The sequence below is a fragment of the Camelus bactrianus genome, chromosome 28 (assembly GCF_048773025.1).
Source record: "Camelus bactrianus isolate YW-2024 breed Bactrian camel chromosome 28, ASM4877302v1, whole genome shotgun sequence".
Lineage (NCBI taxonomy): Eukaryota > Metazoa > Chordata > Mammalia > Artiodactyla > Camelidae > Camelus > Camelus bactrianus.
The window spans coordinates 15,361,496-15,381,710 of record NC_133566.1 but is presented as its reverse complement, the minus strand read 5'-3'; the positions used below and the strand labels follow the sequence as shown (position 1 = coordinate 15,381,710).

Below are 20,215 nucleotides of genomic sequence, written 5' to 3'. Positions count from 1 at the left end.
CTGGGCCCCACGCACCCTAGCTGCTCAGCGCTGGGAAAGGGAGGAGGCAGTTCTCACAAGGAGCAGAGACGCTTCTCCTACTGTGAGGTTAAACCTAGAAGGCGGTTTCCTTGCCTTTAACAGAGCTCAGTGGTAGGCAGAAACTTTCTTTCTTATGCAAATGGCTGTATCTAAGGTGAACACTGAAGTCATCCTACTTAAGGACAACTTCATATAGTTTCTTTGACCTTACAGAAGCATCTAAACACCGGGAAAAAAGACAAAAATGGTAGTGTGCATCCTTCTGAGAAATACACAATTACAATGGCAATTCAAGATGCCTCATTATAATTTGCTGAAGACTAGGCATATTTTCTTAGCTCTACAAAAGTAAAATCACCTAACATAAGGATAACTTTAGAAAGTCATGTTTCAAACTGGTAAAGATGGCCAAAACACTTACACAGAGCAGAACCACTTACCTGTGACCTGAATTTTCCTTTATTCCCGCCCATCCTTTGAACAGGCTTTGATGCAGATCCCAGTCAGCATCCCACATGTCTTCCTGCATGGCTACCCCAGGCTGCACTTTGGGTTCAGCTAAAACAAGGAGACATGTGGTACAACATACTCAGCCCCTCCAATGATTTCTACAGCATCAGGAGACAGGGATGGACTTTAAAAGTGGCAGCCTTTCATTAAAGAGTATTTTGAGAGGTTTGGCAAAAAAAAAAAAAAAAAAAAAGGGTATTTTGGGGAGGAAGTGGAGGGCTTGAGAGAGAGAAGGGCAAGATAACTTACATTTGGACAGAAAAGGCAAGCCAACATAGCAGTGATCCCCACACTGCAGTCCAGGATCAAAATAAATGTTTGCAATCTATAAAGAGTGACAGGAGAACCGTGAATCCCAAATCCACAGACGGTCACGAGCACAAAATAGTAACGGATGGGAATTCTCAACTATAACATTTTCAAACCTTTGATTTTTTTCCTGGTTCCAAGTCTTCCTTATTGCCCCGTAATCGTTTGTAGTAAAATCGTACATCTTCTGACAAAGATCGTATTTGTTGTATCTTTACCTTCTGTGAGAAGGAATTCATAATATTTAAACTTTGATGAACTATCTTCCCCTGAAGGAAGAAACAAAACAAAATATTTGTAATGGTTGAATTTTCTTAAGAACACACATTTTACAGCTGACAGACATACTTCTACGAAATCAAAGTTCAAACATATTTAGAATCTTCAAAAGTTGATACTACATTTGTACTCAGCCTTCCCATATGTATATATTTTGTTGTTGTTGTTGTTGTTGTTGGTTTTATGGCCTGTTACAGAGAAATTAGCAGGACAAATCTCTGTAATTTTATAAAAATGAATTAAATTAAAAGTCTTCACATGCTAACAAAGGTACAGAGAGTTTTGGACAAAGGAAATGGTCACTGTCAGTTAAGCAGGTTTGTTTATACCAAAGCCAGGTTGCCTTAAAAGTGTTCAAATTCAGGATGAAATAATTGAACTCTAAAATCCAAAGCTAAACAAGACCAAAAAAATCAGATTTATTCTCCTTAGAGAAAAGTATTTTCTTTATAAAAGAAAAATACCATTTGTTCCAAAGAGAAATTAGACATCTTTTAAAAATATAGGTTATCAAGTACCATATTAAAACAGCATACAGATGAAGTCATTATATCACCAATGATTGCTTTTATCAGCTACATGCCTCTCCCTATGACGGTACCAAATTTTAAGTCAATCATATTTATTTAAAATTGTATGCATTAACAAGAATTATATTATAATCTTTTACTTTCTTTCGTTTGAATACAGAATTTCATCTCCTTATAACCTGACTCCTAGCCATCTGAAGAAGTCTCTAAAATGATTAGACCGACTGGTCTAATATTTGGTATTAAAAGACACAGACATTAAGAGAACGCACAGTAATAAGAGTTGAGTGGTGCAGACTATCACTCATCACTGTCAGTCTAACCAGAGTAAAACACAGCAGAAAGTCGTCGCGGGGTGATGGGACGAACATGGGAGCAGAAAGCAGAGGCCCACCTGGCCTCTAACCAGCTGCGTCCTCCTGGCAGTGACCTGGCCCTCATGCTCCTGTCATAACTACTTCTCTGGTGTCCATGTCTTGTCTCTCAGGGGTGTGGGGGGGATCAACAGAGGTAACAGATACAAAAGTTCATTTTATAGTGGTATTCAAATATGAAGTATTAAACTGTGACTTATATGAAACGTTTATTCTGAAGTATTGTTTTCACTCCTTAGCTCTAGTATTCTCTACCTGATAACAGATTTTACAGAATTTGGTAAATGTTATGGGCTGAATGCTTGAGTGCTCCCCAAAACACCTATGTTGAAATCCTAACCCTCAAAGTGATGGTATTAGGAGGCAGGGCCTATGGGAGATGAGCAGGTCATGAGAGAGGAGCCCTCATGAATGGGATTAGTGCCCTTAAAAGAAGAGAACTACGAGCTTGCTGGCCCTCTCTGCTCCTTGGCTGTGTGAGGATGTGAGAAGATGCCCCTCTGCAAACTGAGGACGTGGGCCCCCACCATGCACCACACCTACCAGTGCCTTGGCTGTGGAGTTCCCAGCTCACAGGGAAATAAATGTCTGCTGTGTAAGCCACCCAATCTATGGCAATTTGTTACAGCAGCCCAACTAAGACAGTAACATCAAGTCAATCTGTAGTTTCCAAGCAAACATCTGGTCCTGTAAGCCACCTGAAGATACCTGAAAGCTTAATCTGAAGTACTTCAAAACCAACACCTTGTTTTTATAGCTGCTTTATCATTTACTCTATCCACCAGCTTTTCACTACGTCAACTACTGAATTATTCCCTTCCAGGACTTATGCAGTGATGAAGGAAATCATGGATTGAAAAGGCAACTGAAGTAAGAAGGTTCTTTTGGACAAATGGAGTCAAGAGTTCTGTATAGTCATTGTGAAGCAGAATGACATGAAGACAAAGATTTAATTAAGATCCAAACTTAAGTGTGCTGAACCTGTTCATTCAAATTTGTATTTGTAAGGAGTTAAATTTTGAATTTATGTTTTACTCTATGTAGCATTAAGATCTTGCAATGCACTGTTTCTCTTAACCCACCAGGCCTCCCGACACAGGCTCAGAGACACTTTTACATCTGCCCTGACGTGCCCTGAACTGAACTGCATCATCTTTCTGCAAAACGCCACTTCCCGGTTTCCCCGTTTCTCTCCCTGTTCTCCAGGCTCAAACTCTAAGTCATATTTTTGAGTCCTCTACCTGCTACCCACGCCTGCTTCGGTTAGTACGAGCTCCTCAGGATACTCGGGGCCGCTGCAAATGACTCGTCTGAAATGTCTCATCTGTGTTCGCTTTTTCATCAATCTGCCCCTTTATCCACTCATTATCTATGAAATATCTGCTAGTAGGGGTAAAAGATCCCTCATCCCTTTCCCACTGGATCTCAGGGTCTCGCTGGGGAGACCAATACTTAGGGCAATACTTACAGCACAATGTGAGGCTTGCTGCAAGAGAGGTCATTTCAAATCGTTCCAGGATCACACAGGAAATAACTAGTACTGCCTAGGGGAGTCAAGGAATCTCCGGAGGAGATGACAGTGGAATCGGATCTTGAAAGAGGTGTAGGAGTTCTTGGAGGCAGGAGCGGAGGAAGGGCAGACTAACAGCAAAGGTGTGGAGGTATGAAAGGGACTCATGCCTCTGCCAATGCCCTAAGCTCAAACCTGCCTCCACACTCCTCAGGTGGCCTCTGGCCAGTCTCCAGGTGGCCTCTGGCCAGTCTCCGGGTGGCCTCCGGGCACTCGCATAAGCGTCCTGTATTTCCTTCTGCCAGAGTGTCAGTCTTTAAAGCTCAGCTCTGATGATGTCAAGCCTCTTCTCAAAAACTTTAGATTTTCATGGACTTAAATGCATTTAATGTTTATCACGCTATCACTCCAAGGTACCTTTCCATTTTCTTTCTTGAAACGCCCCTGCATTCTGGCAAAACCAGACAATTCACTACCCCCTAAAGCCATCTCAGACTTACAGCCTGTGTCTTTATTCATGTTGATCGGTCCCTGGGCCCTGAATGTGAGTTCTCGCCACCCCATATCTATCCCCACCAGAGGTTCCAAGCCAAGTCACCTGGCACCTCTGCCAATTAGAAATGTATTTTCTTCACTTTATTTTTACACCTCTTAGGGCAATGTCCACACCCTGCTTTACACCTACGAATCACAGGTGATTTCTCATTCTAGATTGAAAACTTTTTGAGAGAAGGGACTATTCTTCAATCCTTTTTGTATTTCCAAAGGATCTGGCACAGTGTCTTTCCTTAAAAGAAGCAATTAATAAAGAATAACTGACTTGATTGTTGAAGTCTAGGGACACAGAGGTAAAGGCAAGGGAAAAAAAAAACTAGCAAGAAGACTACAAATTAATCGTCTTACTGGAAAGGAAGGTGGAAGAACCATATGCTTTGGGAAGCAAGTCAGAGAGCCCACTGCGATCACAGCCTTCACGGGAATCGTTAGGATCTGTGGAGTGAAGAAGCAAACCATGAAGAAATGAGTGTTTAAGTCTGAGATCGACCTTGATAGTTATTGCATTATTTGGGGGGATTAAAACAAGCAATCTTGGAACTTACATGACCATTAATCAACTCATAAGAAAAATTAAAATCATCTGTGGATACTGTCTAAAATCTATCCATGTACCACTCAAAATGCAAAAATACAGTAAATTTCCAAGCACGTCTCATGATTCACTGAAAACATAGTAAACAAGACCTAACAATGGGGAAGGAATGAAGAACAGATTCTTCATTATATACGTTACTTTGAAGATTATTCATTTAAAAAGGAAATTCAAATTGTACTCCTAAAACAACGTATGGAAAGTCCAGCAAGTTCTAAAGTTACAAAGCTCTCTTTTTTGGTACATAGCAATAAATTAACATCAACCTAATTTAAAAAAATGAGTTGAACAGTCTAGCTTTTCAATCTTACCTCACATTGTTTGCAACTCAAAGACACTTCTCTAAGATAGGAAACGAACTTATTTCTATCAAGAGTGATAAACATGGGTTCCTCACTTTTGGAGGTAATTCATTTGACATACTCCCAGCAAATCATTTATTATTAAATGACCAATTCTGTTTATTCTGAATTAGTTTCTTTCATGTCGGGGTTGTATATGCTGAAAACAGGCAGGAAAATAAGGGTAGCAACTTGCTGACTTCAGCAGTGCTCAACTTCCTAAAGAGCTTGGAAATATTAGATCAAAATATTTAGGTTTGGCAGAAATGAATCCCTTTAAAATCTCATTGAACACAACATGTCAAATCCCACAAAGAGTCTTTAAGAAGCTCCAACATTTTCTCTTTTCTCCTTGACTCAGAACGACACATGTAAATACAATCATGAGAACTCAAATTAAGATGTGACTTCCTGACTGTATCTTCCTTTTTGGAAATGTTACACAGGATATTTATGACTGCAGAAAGAAAGACAGCTATCCCAGGAATTTCAGACAGGGTCTGTGCAATGCTCTAACCATCTGTAAAGCAGGTTTCTAAAAGCAATTCTAAATGTGCCAAACACAGTTTTCTGAAGTTGTTTTTAGTCAAAAGATTTAGGTTTTTATCAGAAAACTAATGAGCTAATGAACATCAATATTCTGAAAACTATTCTCAAAAGCTCAGTTTTTAAGGCATCAAAGCGGTAAACTGTAACTTAGTGAGTAAACGTAGTTCTCTGTTTTTATAAAAACAGAAAAGGACTGAATTACATAGAAAAACTCCACGGACACAAATCCCCATGAAGTCCTTACCTCGTAGTCTGTTGTGATCTGTATGGCTCCGTCATGAATCCCTTCTAGTTTTTTTGCAGTAAGTTTGACTCTGAACACTGCAAAATAGCCTGAAGCTAATATTACCTGTATGTAGCAGAAATGACATCGTTCATTAGCCTGGCTAGTTGAAGTTTTCTATTAAAAAGAAAAGGCAGCTACAGTGATAAACTGACTTCAAAATCCTGACCTATACCAGTGTGACGCTGAAGTATCATGTCATCATGCACAAATACCTCAACATAATGCCCATCCTGGATGTGTATCCACATACTCATTCCACGGGCCACTGAGAAAACTGGTTCCCTGGGGAACAGTCGGATTCCCAGCTGCTAAGCTGGAGAAGGGTGTGGTCCTCACACCCCAACCAGGTACCGTGTGGTCAAAGAGGGTACGGGCTGGAGCAGAGGGACACAGCCTCCTATTGACCCCTCAGTCACATTAGGGCAGACGTATGTACAAATTCGGTTCTGCTTCAAGTTCCAAATTTAACTCTGTTAAGTTAGTAGTCACGTCTTCAGACCCGCTGAGACTGGGTCATATGAAAACATCAGAAATCATGGAAAGAAGGAAGAGTTAAGCAGTAAAAATTTGAAATTAAGACGAACATGGACCTTACTTGTTTTCTCCAGCATTTGCTGATGTTTCTGGCATTGACTCTTTTCAGTCGTGAAATTTCCAAAAAAACCATGAAATTCATTTTGTAAGGTTGTGCTTCAGTTATTAGTAGTTATAATTTACCCAGAATTCACATCTACCTCAAAATAACAAATGCCGATATACCAACATACTCACTTTCCCCTTTCCAGAAGCATTTCTATGTTGGTTTTGTGCAATTCTAATTGTCTCCATCAAGACTCTAAGCACCCAAGTCAGAACATGGGGATGTAGAGCACAGAGAGTTGTTGGTATTGTATGTTTCATAAGGAACAGGATGCTAATTTAGCTCATAGATTTGTCTTTTCGGAAAACAGTTGAAAGTTTAGGCATTACAAACTTAAAGAAAAACACATTTTTGGAGTTGCTATTTTGAAGTTGGCAACTCACTAAAACTTCCTATTTTTAGTAAGAGTTCTAACAATGATCTCATCTTTCGGTCCCTTATTTTTATATTCATATAGTTTTATATAAAAGCTAATTCTAAAAACCTAAATTGTCAAGCAGGCTTTATGTTATTGAGTGGATCTATCAAATTTAAATAATAAGTATTTAATACGAGGAAATGATCCAGATGCCTCAAATTATCAATTTATAACATCTTATTAAAAAACAGTACACTTCAACCATCTGGGATTATACATGCATATGATTTTACTCTAACTTCACTGCTGAAAGGAACACATTAATGGCTGGTCTATTAACCTCTTTCAGCATTCGATTTGTATTAAAAATAAAATCTCAGATGGAGTGACCAATACTACTTTTCACGGGCATACCTCTTTTTGTTGTAAAAGGAGGCTTTATTTATGAATCAAATTTATAACATTATAAATTATTAAAATGTAAACACCATATACCCAACACCTGACGACGTAGCTTGAACACCACACAACTGCAACAGACTATACATTCCTTAGTGCCGTTTCCCACTTTTTCATACATCCTTTTCCAAATTTCCACACACAATCATACTTACAATTTTTTATTTGCTTCAATAGTCAATCATAAAATCATGATTTATGTGTTTGCGGCTGTTTCCAGTTACGTGGAATTGTTAATAACGCTACGACTATCATCTGCATTCTCACAGCTGTCGGCTCTTTAAATTGCTTCCATGGGAAGAATTTCCAGGAGTGGCAGACACCGCCAAACTGAGCCTCAGAAAAACCGTTTTAGGGGGCCCTTCCAGTACAAACTGTTAAACCGATTTTTATAACCTATGGGGCTCCTTGAAAGCATCTGTGTCAAAGATCTCTGTGAATAAGGACATTTGTTTTTCCTTTTGTAAAACTGCCTCAAGAAGGTCTGTCCTAACCTATAGGTGAGACACATCATGCTCCTGTGAAGTCACACAAAGTGACTCTTGTTAGCTCTGTTCCGAGGAGGTACCTAACTCGCTAGTGGGGAAGGCTTAGACCGATGGATTCACCTTCTCCTGTTTCATGCTCTTACGTGACCGACTGTACATAGTTATATAAGACAGAGTAAAAGCACCCGGGGAGACCCACAGAGGGTCAAAGAGAAGGTGTGGGGCTCACTGAGATTCTCTCCTAGTCAGTACGGAGACCTGGCCGGAAATACCACTGTGTAAGTGAGAACGCTTTCTACCAACGTGCGGGGCTCTCTCTTTTGCCAAGTGAATTCAGTGAACACAGGGCTGGTTTAGTACCTATGGGAACGTCTCCTGTGATGACACCTGTGTTACAACTCAACTCCTTTGGGCTTCAAGGGCCCTCATCGTAAAAGGAGGGGTTGAAGAAGATCACCTAGAAGGTCCTTTCAACATAAAACAGCCAGTGCTATTACGAATCTCATAAAAATATTACGAGGAATAGTCTTTTCCTTGAGGTTTACACATACATCTAAGTTTAAGCAAACAATCAAAGAGTTTACTTACTGAGGACTGGTCTGATAAAGAGGACTTTTCTAACTCTGGAAGGCTGGAGATTATTGTAGTTCTGTTGCCTCTTTCAGTAGCTACGAGTTCTATTGATAAACCATCTCCTATGATGTGCCAACTTTTTATAGCCAACTTCAAAAACAGAAAGAGACGAAAGTGATTATTGCAGTGCTAGCATAAATTCCTTCAATGTGACAAAATAAAAACAGATTTTTTTTTACCTCTATTGGATTGCTGTTTATAATTGCAAATAAAATATTACTTGCTTCTGTAGCACTCAGAATGCCGAAATCTATGAAACGTTCTTCTATTTTGGGGGGTAATACAAAGTACTGGAAAGATAAAAAAGGGACTAGATTAAATGTAAAGTCACACTTATATGAAAGAATTATCAAGAAAAAGCAACTATGTTAAGATGTACTAAGGTTTGCATATTTTATGTATATACACACATATATAATAGATGACTAAGAACTTCGCACAGTGGAAATGTTTCGAGTAGTCAGGAATGAGGACACGCCTGGCCTCTACTGAGCAGCTAGCTCTCTGCTGACGGCACATGAAAGCAGCAGGAAGCTAGAGTACTAGGAGAGGTTCAGGGGGGACCTAGGGAATTAGGCAGAAAGTCCCTGGTCTCAGCAAATAACATGCATTCATGAAAGCAGCTACAAATCAGCGATCATTTAAGCAAAAGAAATGAAGAAGGAATGGTATAATATTGAAGGTCCCTCTGGCTCTAAAACTCTCATTGATGCTCGTTTTCTGAAAAACTACATTTCTACATGTTTTCACTTTCTTTTTGTCTTTCCTATCAGTTTTATTTCTTACCTAAACTTCTTTCATTGATTACTCTAAGGACAGCTTAGCTTGGATTTTATTTGGGGGGGGCTTATTTTCTGCAGTAGAAAGATCTTTATTTCCTTTTGTGCCGTATTTAGATTACCGTTCCAACTGTGTCTTTCCCACCTACCTTCCTCTTTATTATCTGGTTCTTTCTTCATCCTGAAATTTCCTGGGATGGTCATCTCCCTGCATAGTTTCCTTTTTACCCCCTTGTCTTTTTTTCCTGCTTATTATTTTTCTTCCATTTCGTTCATTTTTAGCTTCCCCATGACTATAACAGTTTAAAAGCAAAACCAAGAGAAAGTACCACACGGGAAAGAGCTAAACGGACACTGTAACTAGGGGGATTCAACTGTATCATGAGGAGGGGTGAAAATCAGTTATCTTGTCACTACTGACTAGGGAGGAATTAGAATCACCTGTAAAGCACAGAAAACAGCAAAATTTAAGAGCGTGCGACAAGACTGCCTAATAATAGCTGAAAACACAAGAGATGGGCAGGGAGTTTAAATGTGGAAAGGTAGATAACATACTTACATCTAAAAAGCCTGTATATACCCGCACAGGTAAATGAAACTTAGAAGCATTGGTAATAAGTAAGATATTATTATCTATGTGCATGGATGACGTGGATGGCATAAAAAACAGAGTAAAAATATATCCTGATTCATTTGGAAGAATTAAGACTGGTTTGCTGAAGTTGTGAACCTGGAAATGACGGGAGAGAAAAACACAGGACGTCAGCATCGTCTGGTTGGTAGATCAGTAAAATGAAAAGTATGGGGGTTCCCGGACATACTTTAAACATTGTTTTGGCTTCTTCTGGTAGTAACACATCATGAATGAGGATCGCAAAACTGAAAGTGTTAGTAAGGGAGATTGGCCTTTCCACAGGATCAGCAGGACTGTCTCGGATGTGAAATAATGTTGCAGCATGATCAAATCCCAAATAACTATTTGAAAAAAACAAAAACAAAATAAATCATTTTTTATTTCCATGTGTTAATTTAAAATCCAAGTTCTTTTGCTGTGAGTAATAATTTACGTTTAGCATTAAGGATTGTCATTAGAGAATTGAAAGTATAAATATTTTAGTAATTGACCACATGATTTAAAGCAAAATTTAGCTTGCAAAATACTAAAGTGTAATATAAAGAACTATTCACCACTGCATCACATATAATCAAAGAATTAGAATCAGGGATGTATTAACAAAAAAAAAAGTTTTAAGCTACTTAAAAAAAATCATGTTTATCATTCAACTGCAACCAGCTTTGTTAAAATCAGTCTCTACCAAGTTGGATATTAAACTATTGCTGGTTAAAGTATAATCAGAAAACAAACTATATATTACTGCCCATCTATAAAAAGCTATAACTCTAGAACAGCGTTTAACAACATAAAGGAATATAAATGATTTTGTTTCAAGTGATGTATATGTCAATACTGAGCCATAGCCACTCACATGTTACAAAAGGAATTATAGAAAGGAAATGACTCAAAAGATTTAAAAATCAGAGATTCATTTTTCTACTGTATTATGGAATCATTAAGACTTAAATAATATGTAAGCCCTAATCATATCATCCCATTTATCTTTTTCTTCTAAAAAAAAAGTTAAAAAAACCCCACAAACCCCTAATACAGGAGATTTTTCTCTTTTATAGTTGAAGTTGATTTTCTCAACACTAATTCCATGGAGTTTATGTGAATTTGGCTACTACTTTTGCTAAGGTCAATTAGTAGGAAAACAGAATTTACTGATTAGTAAAAAGTTATACAAAGTTTATTTTAAAGAGAAACTCACCCATCTAAAACCTCTGCTTGATATGGTATTTCAAGTTTAGAATAACTCTTTTCTTTTGCTTTAACAGTTATCTTCCCAGAAAACTGAGATGGTTTTTTCGCTTTTGATGCTGAAAGGAAGCATAAAAAATAATCTGTCACCTTTTGCTATCAAAATGTTTACACAGAGTATTAGAGTGACTATGTGAGGATTGACAAAATCTTAAACAGAAAGCTGGGCTTTCAAACTGGCAAACAGAATACTTCTACAACATTTTAAGTCAAATACCACAGTTTTCAGAGAAAAAATGAAAGATATTTTAATTTTCCTGCGATGAGATAAACAGGTAAGGAATTAGCAAATGGACACAACTTAGGAGGGAAAAACACTGTGTCTGAGCTACACCTCTGGAGCCATGGGCTTTGGCTTCACTTGCAGCAGGGTTTCTCAAGCTTGGCACCATGAAAGTCTCAGGCCAGGTAAATTCTCTGCTGGGGGTGGGAGGGCTGTCCTGTGCAGCCAGGATGTTTAGCAGCATCCGGGGCTTCTGCTTGCTAGGTATCAGCCATGACAACCAAAAGTGTCTGGAGACATTTCCAAATGTCCCCTGAGAGGCAAAACTGCGCCCCTCCCCCCACATCCCCATCCCCCACATTAAGAACTGCTGGTTTACAGCTGTATTAAGAAATAACATTCCTTGTGTGGCCAGAGTCTTGCTATAAATAGCAGTAAAGCAGCATGGTGCAAGAAATGTTAAGAGTTACGAGCTCTGACTTATTATTATTAGCCAACCCTAACTCATAGTGTCAGAGGAGCCACACACCCTCACCCTCCCTTGCCATCATACTGTCCTCACAGACGAAGTAAAACCTTTACATTTTGTAGCACTTGTGAACAATTCCATCTGGATTTACAGAAATAGATTCAGTAGGATCCAATCTGGGTACCCATTAGATGCTCCTTTCACAGCAAATAAAGAAGCTGTTTATCTTTACCCTCTTTAAAGTACTTCAGGAACACTTCCACTTATGAGAAGAATTTATATGTAAGTTCTGCAAATGTGTGTTATACAACTGTAGCACAAAAAAGAACAACAAAAAAATGGTATGACATCTAGTTTGTGGCTATGTACAGACGGTGTGAATTCAGATTTTTAAAACTCCCATTAAGCCTCATTCCTTCCTACTTACTGTATGTATAGCCATTTCTGGATGCTTTTATTTTTTCGCTATTTATTCTGACATAAGGCTGATCATAAGGACCATAATTTGGAAGCTGCACAGTATCTTGTCATGTTATATTTTAACAAATAAAGTGGTCAAAGACCTCAAGAAAATTCAGTTAAAAAACAAAGATTAGTGCCCTGACTGATGAGACAGATGCTTGCTTGGTAAGTGAATATCATGGAGTTAATTAATATATATGGTGCACTCTGAAAAACGTAAAAGTTAAGTAAAACATACATTTCCTGACTGATTTTCACAGCAATCTCAGTGGCATTTTGAATTGGAATCTGGGGTGAGGGTGGGGAGGTGGGAGCTGGTGGGATTTTCCCATGACACTAAAAACCACTTGTAAGAAATGTAGCACTTGCTTTAAAAGACACTTTCCCTTTGTCTTAAATTTTACATAATTTCTTTAAGAAATACTTCTAGAGTCTATGATCTCGGAAGAACCACCATTACTGACATGAATTTACCACAGGAGAAAGTCACCAGGCTGTCAGCACAGGAGCTGGAGGAGAAGAGTGTGGGAGAACCACCCAGCACAGCTGCCCAGGGTGTACCCCCCACTCCCTGGTTTATCAGCAGGATGGGTCCTATATGTTCTTGGGGTTAGAAATGATGACTGGTCACTCTCTTTCTTGGTGAGGGAACAGAATGGACCTGCTCACACTGATACTGACGCTGGTGGTCACGACTGTTACCTTAGCAACATGGAAGACAATAAATCGGAATGTGGAAATAACTGTGGCATCAAACTGTCTACAATACTGATTATTTCTTGACAGCTGGATCATGAAAACATGCCATCTATTTAGTCTTGACTTGATTGCGAGTCTTCTCTGAGCTCATGGGAGGAACAGTGTGCTGGCAGCCAGCCTGTGCAGTGGCTCCAGATTTTCCCCAGAACTCGCATGTGTGTGCAGTAAGTAAACACAGATGCTCTCACAAACCCCGTGTGACACCCAGTGGGTCACTCAGTGACCAGATATTCTCTTCTGATGAGAAGCTTAGCTGTAAGATAGTCCACATGAGCAAAGATGGCTTTACCATGAAGTCAAAGTCTAAGCTTAAGGGTTCCTCACTTGAATGTGTCCTTATGAGAAAAGCCCCATTTGGAGGTTCAGTTTTCATCAAACTTAATTACATGTACAATGCAGTTAGACGGTCCTAAAGACACTATTTAAAAAGTTTTATGCCCAGAAATTCAGTAAATGTTCTAGCAAAGTAGACAAAACTGAATAAATACATGGAATTAACATATGTTAAAGTCTGGGTCAATATTTCAAGAGTCAAAATACACAATATACATGTTTGAAATAACAGTCATCTAATTTGAGAATTCTATCACAAAGGCTGTTATTTTAGTTTAGGTAGGACGGCCTGTCTTGTTTATAAAACCCAATACATACCAATGTTACACAAAGTACTTTATTTCTGCTCTTAAATTCAAACACTTCTGAAATTCAATTATCACTCAATTATAAAAATTAATAACTAATGACTTCATAATTAAGGCAAAGCATAATGTATACGTGTGAAAGAGCCCAGATTACAACAATTTAATTCCAATCCTGATGTATTTGTTAACTGTAATTCAGGTTTATGAAGTTATATTTTCTTTATGAAACAATCAAATAAGAGTTCATGATGGCTTACAAGAAAGCCCAACCTAACCAGTAACATAGAATCTGACTGTAAAATGATCTGTGTTTCTATATAAAGATGTCAATGTAGATGCCTTCTAATTTATCAAAATAAGACCATTCTATTAGAGAGAAAAAAGTTGAATACTTACCATCAAAACTAATACTTGCAACCTTGGTGTATTTACTTTCTGAAGCTTTTAAAGTAATTGGTTTAAAGTGTACTGTTATAGCATCATTTTGTGGTGTAGGTCGAACACTCTGCAAAGAGAAAAATTTATGCAGCATTATTTTAGTCTAATTGTTCAGTTTACACTGAAAAGTGTACTGGGAAAGTCAAGCAGAATCAAAATTTGAAAAGTTTAACTTTATGTAGTCTCTTTAATTGAAGCAGGCCAAACTGGTAAAACCTCAAATTAATTTCATTAGACTATCTTTATGAAATAAAATGATGACCAGCAGAAAAATGTATGATAGACAAGTGAACGCAAAAAAATCTCAAGACAAACTAGTACCGTGGATATGATTACATAAAACAGGAAAAAAAGGTTATTTATTTTTTAAATGAATGCCTGATCCGTATATAAGAAGAGACATGAAGATGTACAGTAGGGTCCCTTTTAAAGAAACCAACAACACTAAATATAATGTTGACTCCATGAAGACAAAGGGTGCACATATATGGGAGCTGGTGCCCCTTTGCCAAAGCAGTTTTGCAGACCCCATTTCTAATGGTGTTTGCTCTGCTGGGTGAGGCTGTGCGAGCGATGCCCGCTGCTGGGAAGGGGTGAACAGTGAGGTGGACCGCAGGGTCATGCAATCTGGAAGAGGTCAGATCGCTTTCCACTCAAAAAATCTCTCTGTATTCAAATAATGAAAAAATAATTAAAACCTTGTACTTTTTGAGCAAACTTAAAAGACAAATAATACTTAAGTGCAGTTAGTTTTTAATGATTATCCTCACTGACACAAAGCATTATTCATTGGAAGGGATGTTAAGAACACCAACTTCCCTCCCTGTTTTCCATGTGAAGGGCACCTTGCAATACGGAGTGATGTTTCAATAGCTAGGCATCAAGAGGTAGACATGGAAGCCAGGTGTCCTGACTTGGTCCAGGGCTCGTCACCTGGCATCCTATTTGCCCAAATATTTATTAATGAAAATGATGGTTTCGTACACAAATCCTGATCAGGAGTATCCCTTTAGAATTCAATCTGGATCTTACTTTGGTTTCAAAATGCTTCTGGGGTTTTTGCTGATTTTCAGAGGTTTTATAAACTTGTTGTCAAAGCCTGGGGTTTCCCATAGAAGGGAACACTCATCAGGCAAGCCCGCTAACAGGGGCGCAGAGCCCCACAAGTCACCAGATTCTCCTCTCAGCTCCACACACACCTTTTCTGCTCATTTGTAAAGGTGGAATCTGACTAAACAGAACAAAGGACAGTCCTCTGAAGGCACAAGAAGCATCCTAGAAGAGTATGCTGGAAAACTGTCTCTGGCACCGAGTTTGCAATCACAGAGGACAGAGCTGGTTGTGTACACAGTGATGGCAGACACTGCTTCTGAGCCCATCAGCAAGCACCGCCCTTCCCACTGCTGGTGGCCGCGGCTGCTGGCCTGCCTTTACTGGATCAGGGGATGACGGCCCTCAGGACGGCCCTGCTTCTCTGCTGGGAACCTTCCCTACCTTAGCTCTTGGCCTCAGACCCTCTCAGCGTTTTAACTCTTTTATCTTTCTCCCTTTTTCTTTGAGACTCCTCAGTTGCTTTGGAATCTCTAACCAGGGCTGAGATTCAATGTATTTATCATCAATAAGCCTGTTAACTAATAGCAATCATTTAAAGTAAGAATGTCTTCACTCCTTGAAGGGTATATATGTACATATGTATGCACGCATGCATGCATGTATGTATATGTGTGTCTAACAATAAAACAAAACTGTTTGACTGTAAGATAAACTATAAACTAGAGAAAGTTTCATTTGGTTTCATTATTCGATACCAGTATACTAGGTATTTTTCTGAAGGAAACTATTTAACCCGAAGTGTGATTTTGAGTAAGCTGCTCATTTACTCTGGGCCTTATTTTTCCCACCTGTAAAACCCTAGGGGATTAGATTCTATCTTAAAAAATTGTGATTCTACTAATTTTGCTATTTTTTCAAGTTAGCCACTTTTACACTGAGGTCAAGACTTGTTAGAGAGATGATGGTAAAAGCTTTGCAGTTTTCAGAGGACACACACGGCTCTGAAATCTTTGACTTGCTCTACTGGTTATCCCACAGCAGCAATGGAACCTTGACCATTTTCAAACACGCTTCAAGACTAAGTGGCGGTTCCTCAGCAATTAGCACAACACTCCTGGGTGTGTTAGCACACTGCGCCAACACCACGTCACATACAGCTAAGCAATGGTATTTACTGAAAGACAGTCACTGAAAGTAGTAAGAATAAATAGTTAATGAAAAAAACGTTTGTCTCACATGAAACATACCACTTTGGAAGATTTTCCTTACCAGAGGACAATTTAATATTCAGTATTATTACCTTAAAACACGTCACACTAACAGTAAAAAAAAAATTTCAATTGACTCATGTTTTATATAAATGGTCTATACTGTTCACTTATTATCAATTAAAAAGAAAACCTCAGTCAGTTAAAACCTGTTTTCCAAGGAAACAAAAACAAAGTGAAACAAACAAAACACTTAAATAGTTGGCTCATTCTGGTGGCTTTAAATGAAAAATAATAAATAATCATTAACTTGTAGTAAGCATATTTATACTAACAATCTGTTTTAGTATCAGTCACTACTGCTTACTTAAAGATGATCAAGAGTGGAGAAAATATGGCAAGATTCCCAGGAAAGGCAGCTTGCACACGCTCTAAATATAGTCCCAGCCTTTCTCACGACATTCATATGCAACTAATGCTCAGTGACTCTCAAGTGAGACTCAAGGCCCAAGGCATTCTGAAACTATTTATACTAACGTTTGAGTAAAGCAAGAAAAATAACCTTTCGGCATATAACAATTGTATTTTTAACACCAGGTGCACAGATTTGATAAGGCTCAGATCAAGCTGATGCTGGTAAAATTAAGTACAGTACGTTTGTGATTCTTACTCATCAATTAGCACAGGAACTTCACACAAACGCGTCTCTTAAGACATTTTAAGCAAACTTATTCCATCATTTATATGGCATTAATTCTTTGTAAATGTTGAGGAAAACCCTACTGTCAAAGTTGCATTATAATCAATGTCAGGAAGGCCTGAGCCTGGGCACCTTGTCCACGGACAGGTGGGGAACTTATATTTGGAACTGCTTGCTTTAGTAGTCTGACGTCTTGAAAGGTGAAGAGACTCTGAATTCCCTAAGGGGAATTTAAAAACACCCTCCAGCTTCTAGTGCTGTTGAGTCCATTTAAAATTCTACGTTGGTGAAATGGAGGAAGGTAAAGACCCTTCTAAAAATGCACCAGTCTCTAAGTTTGGCATTCTAGGCAGAAAAATATAGTTAAAAACCTTAGCAAGCTCTCCTAAAATTGAGCTTTCATGGTAGGTGGGCTCATCCCCTGGCTGCTAAGGCAAGAAGTCTAAGCTATCATCATCTCTCAGTGGACCACTGCAGTAGATTTTACCATTCTGCAGTTCATTCTCCAAAAAGCAGCTACAGTGACTTTTTACAACACATAAATCAAAGGACATCACTCCCTTGCTTAAAATTCTATAATTTCCCATTGCTGTTATAATAAAATCCAAGCCCCTCCCAGGGCCCCAGGAAGCCCTACTTGACTCCCCAGACCTCAACTTTTACATTCATCCCCCTCGTGTCACCTTCGACATCCAAAGCTGTTCCTCAGTCTTTACCTGCTGATCCCTCTGATGGGAATGTTTGTCCAGCAGCTTATCTTCTCACTCTTCAGTTAATACCTCAATGTCAGCTCCTCAGAGACAGTTCTATTTAAGCCAACTCCCTCCCTGACTTAGATGCCACTCTGTTTATTTCTTTCATAGAACTTGATTCGGTTTACAATTATGTTGCAGACTTGTTTGTCTATCAGATTCAAAATGAGTTTTATAGGGGCAAGGACCTTGGTGTCTGATCCACTGCTGTATTCTCAGTACTTAGCACAGAAGCTGGCATACAGGTGATGCTTCTTAAATATTTACTGAACGAGTGAATGAAGGAATGAATGAATGAGGAAATAAGAGAAAACTACCAAAATACTTGGCAGAGTATAGGCTTTGGACGTTACAAAAACATACATACATAGGTAGATACAGATACAGACATGTAAACATATACATAAATCAATAGATTCTTAATAGAAACAGTGAAGATAAAATTAAAATAATTATATTCACAAGACTTGGTAGTAAGTGTCATCATATACCTAATATATTCTCATGTAATTTTTGAGTTTTATAGTTGAAGTAAGTCACTTAAAAATCATAAGGTCTGGCTTATTTTTCCTCCTTGGAAAACTAGGGCCTGTGTGTCTTACAGGTGTCCTGTATCAGATGCGGTTATCGTGTGAAGAGCCTAGCAGAATGCCTAACATGCGGTAAGAGCGAAAACGTTCACTTACCCTGTACCCTAAAACTCCCTAATGAAAGAGACAAGGAGGAACGTGGGCCTATTTATATTTAACCCTCTGTCATATATAAATTAAACACTATGTTTTATTTGTTCACATTCTTAAGGATTGCTAATTCTGTTTTTCTAGAAAATGGTCATTGAAGAAGACACTTGTTTCTGTCCATTTATTGAATGTAAGAAGTTAGACCAATCTGCTTGGGCTAAGTAAAGGCACTGTCCCGTCAACTCTCAGCCCCTACTTTGAAGAAGTGACTTCAGGCCTGAGGTCTACCCACAACGCATGGAAGTTCCTGCTCTGTGCATTGACATTTTGCAGACTGAAGGAACCTGAAACAGACAAATAGCATGCAGAACACACAAAAATAAAAAAATTTTCTGACATCTCACACTGAGGCAATGGCAGGTGATCCACCAACAGCCAGTGTCTGCCCTGCAGGCAAACGCACTGCTCAGCCTACAGGGCAGTCCCAGAACGTGCTGTGGGAGGCTTCCCTCAGGAGGGCAGGGACCCAAGCTTGCGAGCAGGAAAGGGCTGGGAGGGGAGGCGTGCGCACATCGCTGCGTATGTGGTGACTCTGCTCCACGTTGCCAACTGGGCTAAAGAAGAAATCCAGTACCAAGAAGTTCCAAGAGCATAAGCAGGGTGTGGCCAAAGCAACCTGGACACATCTAACAGAAGGAATCACACTCCAATACAGAGCAAACTCTTAATAGACTCAACTAGAAAATTTTGAACACGAAGAATCACAATTTGGGGTATAAAGTGAGATTTTAAAATGTTGTAATAGAACAGTGATTCTTAGGCCTCTGCACTTCACTGGTGAAATCTGAATGTGTGTGTGTGTGTGTGTGTGTGTGTGTGCGTGTGTGTGTGTGTGTGTGTGAACATACCTGTACGCTTATGCTTATAGAGGGAAGTCTAACAGGTTTTCTAACCTTTTATTTTGCAAATGTGAGGATGTTGGTGGCAGGGGAAGGAGGAGAAATTCCTACTATTTACTACCTTTATTCATAAAACAACGGATATTTTAACATCAAACCAAATAAAAAATAAGAGGAAATCAACAAAACCAAAATTTGGTCCTTTGAGAGGGTCCAACAAAATTAACAAACCTTTAGCAGACTGACCAAAAAAATTTTTTTAAATATAGAGAAGACTCCAATTGCTAAAATCAAGAATTAAAGATCAGGGGGGAGAGGGTAGAGCTCAGGGGTAGAGGGTGCCTAGCATCCACCAGGTCCTGGGTTCAATCCCCAGCATCTCCATTAAATACATAAATAAATATAATTACCTCCCCCTACATCAAAAAAAAAAAAAGTGTTAAAAACAATGAATGAAGATGGGACATTACTCTCTACCCTACAGGGAAAAAAGTATTATAAGGGAATATTATGAACAACAGTATGTTAACAAGTTAGGTAACTTAGACGAAATGGAAAAATTCCTAGAAAGACATAAGCAACTGAAACTGGTTCAAGAAGAAGCAGAAAATCTAAATAGTCCTACAGCAAGTAAAGAGACTGAATTAATAATTTTAAAATTCCCCACAAAGGAAAGCCCAGGCCCAGATGACTTCACTGGTGAATTCCACCAAAGATTTAAAGAATTAACATCAATCCTTCAAAAGCTCTCCCTGAAAACAGAGGAGAAAAGGACACTTCCAGCATTCATTCTATTAAAAACAAAACAGAAAAGGTGTTTATAACTTTGTTAATTG

General features: G+C 38.8%; 1 protein-coding gene across 1 annotated transcript in view; it reads right to left on the bottom strand.

Annotated features, from left to right (window-relative positions):
• Window positions 1–20,215, bottom strand: part of TMEM131 (transmembrane protein 131) — a 138,472-nt gene that overhangs the window by 32,375 nt on the left and 85,882 nt on the right. Inside the window, exons 12-22 of the mRNA XM_074354677.1 lie at window positions 14,046–14,154; window positions 11,046–11,154; window positions 10,038–10,191; window positions 9,776–9,946; window positions 8,617–8,727; window positions 8,393–8,527; window positions 5,818–5,922; window positions 4,437–4,523; window positions 957–1,109; window positions 781–856; window positions 462–579 (exon numbers count right to left, since the gene is read on the bottom strand). Of these exons, the coding sequence (XP_074210778.1) occupies window positions 462–579; window positions 781–856; window positions 957–1,109; window positions 4,437–4,523; window positions 5,818–5,922; window positions 8,393–8,527; window positions 8,617–8,727; window positions 9,776–9,946; window positions 10,038–10,191; window positions 11,046–11,154; window positions 14,046–14,154 (1,328 nt within the window). The remainder of the gene's footprint in view (window positions 1–461; window positions 580–780; window positions 857–956; window positions 1,110–4,436; window positions 4,524–5,817; window positions 5,923–8,392; window positions 8,528–8,616; window positions 8,728–9,775; window positions 9,947–10,037; window positions 10,192–11,045; window positions 11,155–14,045; window positions 14,155–20,215) is intronic.